At 27.0% G+C, this 5,747-nt stretch overlaps 1 protein-coding gene across 1 annotated transcript; it reads left to right on the top strand.

Moving 5' to 3' along the window:
• Window positions 1-1,831: 1,831 nt before the first annotated feature.
• LOC103310882 lies at window positions 1,832-3,183 on the top strand (the record flags this gene model as incomplete). Its single annotated transcript, XM_008190323.1, has 2 exons — window positions 1,832-2,967; window positions 3,046-3,183. Coding segments are annotated over 2 exons (1,274 nt in total), but the record flags the coding sequence as incomplete, so codon positions are not given.
• Window positions 3,184-5,747: the final 2,564 nt, after the last annotated feature.

Here is a 5,747-nt window from a genome sequence, read left to right as displayed (position 1 = left end):
TCGCGAAGCGCATCGTCCAAAAATGTGTCAAATTCACAGTGACTTGCCAACTTTTTTAACGTAGTAATAAATTCTTGTACCGATTCCCCCAAACTTTGACAGCACTGATTAAATTTAAAACGGTCACTCACCACTAAACGCCGTGGCGAATATATCGCGTCCAAATATGTGACCAGTTCTTCAAAAGTCTTTTCTGAGGGATGACTCGGACATTTAAAGTGGTTTTGTATAGGATGTTTATCAATTTAATAATTTATTTATCATCATAATCAATTATTATGAACTATAGTTTATTTATGTACACGGGCGCGTGGAATTTCCAGAAATAATTGAATTAGCTGGTCTGGTCTCTATGGTCCCGTATCGCGACAACCACATATTATCAATATATCATAATAATATAATATTATTATGGCATGGAGATGGACGTATCTGCAGTGTGATTACTATAATTCCGTCTTCAGCCTTGTGCGTTTTACTGTGTTTTTTCACTATTTTTTTTACTGTTGTTTTGCGAAGTTGCTGTTATAGTACGGTCGTTTTACACTTAACTGCAATTTCAAAATCATTATTACCAAAACTACAAATCAGGAATTAGTAAGTATAATTTATATTGTGTTTCTAATTAATAGGTATTGTATTTTTATATCTTTTGAATTGTATTAACGAACATTTTAAGTGTTTTTAAGTGTTTTTTAACAGTCATTTAAGAAAATGATTTGTTTTATTTGCCATAATTATTTTGAAAATATCACATCACTTACTGTTCATTTTAAAATTTTTCACTCATTAACACATTCGAGTACATACGTGTGTTGCGAAAACTCGTGCTCTCAAACCTTTTCTTCACTTGCGAAGTTTAAAAGACATATTACTAATAAACATAAAGACAATTCTCAAATTTTACTTCTTAATCAAACACCTTTACTTTCCACAAGTACATGCACATTTGATAAATCATTGAATTATACAAAAAATGATAAATGTATTGATGATAATCATTTAAAAAATACCAATTTAGTCGATACCCCGGAGAATATTAATTTTGATTTTAATAAATCTATTAATCATCTTTATAAATCAGCTATTGAATTTATTATGAACTTACACAGTAATAATAATTTTACATTCAAAGATATATTGACAATTCAAACTGGCCTTAAAGATAAATTATTAAAACCACTATCTTTAATACATAAAAATATAGTTGAGTGTGAAATTAAAGATCCTTTAGTAAAGGGTAAGTTTAATCAATTTTCTTCTGTTTTGTCTGACCCATTCAAACATTGTAATAGTGAACACAACTTAATTAAATGGCTTAAACAAAATGATTATCTTGAAAATGCAAAACAATTTACAATAAATAGTCAAATTGATATTGTTCAACACGATGGGTATGCAATGTACGATGAATCATTAACTAAAGGAGTTTTGTTACCCCTTAGGTTCCAATTTCGAAAGTTTTTAGAGTTAGGTGATAATTTTAAAACTATGTATGATAAACTAATAAATTACAATCAATGTAACGATAACACAATATGTAATTTCATTCAGTGTGATGTTTGGAAAAAAAAACTAAATTCTTTTGAAGGAAAAATTGTGTTTCCATTTTTTCTTTATGCAGATGATATTGAAATTAATAACCCTTTGGGTTCTCATGCAAATTATCAATCAATTACTGCCATCTATTATAATTTCCCTCTAAATGAAAATAATTCTTCTTTATGTAATATATTTGTAGCATCTTTAGTTAAATCAGTGGATTTTAAAGAATTTGGAAATAACTTATGTTTAATAAACTTAATAAACGAAATTAATTTTCTTGAAACAGAAGGTATTATAGTAAAAACTCCACATGGTGATTTAAGAATATATTTTGTGTTAGCATTAGTGCTGGGGGACAATTTGGGAGTAAATACTCTTTTAGAGTTCAGTAAATCATTTTCTGCTAACTACTTTTGTCGTTTCTGCAAAGCTCATAAGTCAATAACAAAACATATGTCTATAGAAGATAGCAATTTGATTCGTACAGTTGACAATTATTCAGTAGATGTGCTAAGTAATAACTTCAAAGAAACTGGGATATATCAAGAATCCATTCTTAATAGGATAAAAAGTTTTCATGTTACTGATAATTTTTGTGTTGACATCATGCATGATTTGTTCGAGGGAGTTTGCCACTATAACATGTGCCACATAATTAAATATTATTCAGAAACAGTTCAATTATTTTCTTTGGAAAACCTAAACAATAGAAAATCTGCATTTAACTATGGGTCTTTAGAAGTGGGAAACTGTTCGCCGCCGATTTTAGATTCTCACATCAAACACTTTCGTTTAAAAATGTCTGCAAAAGAAATGTGGACATTTGTACATTTCTTTTCATTGATGGTGGGAGATTTAATACCTCATGATGATGAAGTTTGGAAGTTTTTTACTAATTTTTTAAAAATAATTGATGTCTTATTATCACATACATTTACAGAAAATGGCATTGTTTTACTTCAACATTTAATTAAAGAACACAACGAAAATTATGTTCTTCTATTTAACGATTCCTTAAAGCCTAAACACCATTTTCTTGTACACTACCCCTCAATTATAAGGCAGTCAGGTCCTCCACGTCATTTCTGGTGTTTTAGATTTGAGGCAAAACATAGAGAGATAAAAACATATGCTCGTGTAACTTCCTCTCGAAAAAATATAACTCTTTCTATATCTAAAAAATGTCAGCTTAAGTTTTCTAATTTTTTGATGCACCCTTTCAATTCAGTCATAATTTGTGAAGATAAACATAAACAAACCCCTTATGAAGCTATTGAACATGAAATTTATACAAAAATGTCTTTAAGACCAATTGATTATTCTATGTACAGTGAAGTTCAGTATAAAGGTACTACTTATAAGACAAAATTGTATTTAAGTAGATTTACAAATGATACAATGTCAATTTTTGAAATCAAAGCAGTTATTATTACAAATAATAGCCAAATATTAATATTAGCAAAGCAAATTGCCTTAAACGATTTTTCTCCACATTATCAGGCTTATGAAGTACCAGTTGAATTGCAAATAATTAATGAATTTGCATTAGTTAATATTAATGACTTTAGTGGACCTCCAATTGATATTATTAAAACATCTACATTTAAGTCATTTGTTCGCTTAAAAGAATTTTTTTAATTTGTATGTATATACCTTGTGCTAAAAAAAAAAAAAAAAAAAAAAATGTTAAGTACCCTGCATTCTGTATTTAATATTTATTATAGTTAGTATTAATATTATTTTGACATTGTATAATTTATTTTTCTCTTTTTTTTAGTTTCTTTAAAAAAATATATTTTAATAAGTAGACACTAGTAGACATTGTAAAAAAGTATTATATAATGGAGCTGAATGATGTTCCCGAAAATATTTTTAACATTTCCGCTGATGACTTAACTCTGGCCAACCTTGAGAAGATAAATATATTTTATGAATCTATTGATAATCAATCAGATATACATGTAAGAAATTTAATAAGACATATTTTTAAATTACTTATACAAAATTATTAAATTTTATAGGCCAATATTGATTCAACTGAATGTAGCGAACTATCGAATAAAGATGCTTATGATAAAAATGTGCAATCTATCAATGCACTATTAAAAGGTTGGAATTTGGAATGTATTCTTCAAGTATGCTTAGGCAAGTATTTTACAATGATTAATTAATTTATACTTGAACTTTACATAAAAAAGTACCTTATATGATTATATTTTTACTAAATATTTAATTAACAAATTTTAATTAATTTCATTCTCATTTTTTATGTTGCAGATGAGTGTATTGACATTGATGCCCTAAAGTATATAAAACCTAGGCACATAGATAAACTTTTGTCAACACAACCACTTGGAATATTGATTAAGTTCGAAAATTGTGTAGAAACATGGCAAAAATCGTTACAAGATAAACCATTAATTGCAATAGATAATAGTTTAGTTTCTGGTGTTCAGAATCTACAAACGTCATTACAAAACAAACCACTAAGTGAAATAGACAGGACTTTAGTTTCTGGGGTTCAAGTGCATACTATTTTAGCTAATTCTACAAGAGGAAAATTGTTACTTGATTATTATGAAATTCACAAGGAATTAAATGATACCATTAGAGGAAACTTGGTTGATCTCATAGTCCATGATATCATTTCAAAGAATATACCAATGTCAATTAGCCTAGCTGAAAGTGTTGCTGAACAGATAACTATTATGTTTCCTTCAGAGATTAAGGCAAGTATAAAAATATAACATACAATATTATAATATATCATTTTTTTTAAATAAATTATTGTTTTTTATTAGGATATTTACTTCATGCGCCATGGGAATAATAAAGCACCAAGAGGAAAATTGTATGCTAAATTTTATAATTGTATGCGTGCACTTAAAACTAGTGGGCTAAAAACCAATCCTGTTAAAACTAATAATTCCGCCCATAACGACACATTTACTAAACGGAATGATTCATTTGGTAAATAAACATACATTAAACTGTTTGAAATAGTAGAAATGTTACAATTAAATTAGTGACACAACTTTTATTATAAGCATAAACACTTAGGTAATTTAAAATTTATATTTTTGAATTTGCTTGTTCAATAGTAGTAGAAACTGACGTTGATTATTTGTTGGATATAATAAAATACGATGATGAAATTTCATTTCCAAATTTACTTATACATTGGGCTGCCACTATGCAATACAGGCTAAATAAAATAAAAGAGGCAAATTTAACAGCAGAAATATTAAAGGAATGGAAACATTATTCTATGCCATTAGGGTATAAACTTGTAAGTTAAATATATTTATTAAATATATTAAAAATTTTAAAATTAATCACATTTCATGAATTAGGTTGACATTGATTTCAATGGATTATATCAGTCATCAACCATTCCGGATTTATGTGAAGAATTCAAAAAATCATATGATAATATTCTACTAATAGTAGAACAATACATTAAAGATAAAGATGGTAAATTGTTACTACAAGAGCTCAAAACAACTAATGATCTTACACAAAGTAATATGAACATTCAATTTTATTGTATACCATTTTAAAAATTAACTCAAACTATGAACTGTTATTTAGATGGTAAAGACTGTACACTTTTCCACCTGCTGAGTTCTCTATTTGTGCCAACATCTCGTAAAGTGACTAAAGATGATAAAGGAAAGAACAACGTAACAAAATATTCCATTAAGGACTCACAGAAGAGTTTTATTATTTTTAATAATTCAATCAGTGAATCTGAAAATTATTTAGAACATTTAAAAAATAAAAAATTACCCATACAGCCTTTTATCATTGTAATTGGTACACCACTAAAACCAAACCAAATTTTAGTGTACTTTGATTCGATAAAATATAAAGTTTTTAATATTACCCGTGCAATTGATATATGTTTTAAACTCTTTAATTTGTTTAATTTACAATATCCTCTGCAATCATGTGCAGTATGGATGTTCATACAAAAATTTTATTATGGTATATCTACTAAATATGATACTCCACACCAATTAGTTACCCAAGTGTTACATAGTTTGAAGAAACAAAAATAATAAATTCATTCATATACCTAGTCTAAGATATTAAAATATTTTTGTCTATAATTTTGTTATATAGATTTAAAACTAATTATATTTGTTCAATTTATGTATCTAAATGCTAAGGTATAATAATTAATATTATCTTGTTGATTA

The sequence above is a fragment of the Acyrthosiphon pisum genome, unplaced genomic scaffold, assembly GCF_005508785.2.
Source record: "Acyrthosiphon pisum isolate AL4f unplaced genomic scaffold, pea_aphid_22Mar2018_4r6ur Scaffold_192;HRSCAF=591, whole genome shotgun sequence".
Taxonomy (NCBI): domain Eukaryota; kingdom Metazoa; phylum Arthropoda; class Insecta; order Hemiptera; family Aphididae; genus Acyrthosiphon; species Acyrthosiphon pisum.
Note: the sequence above shows the minus strand (reverse complement) of the source record. Positions and strands in the feature narration are given on the sequence as shown.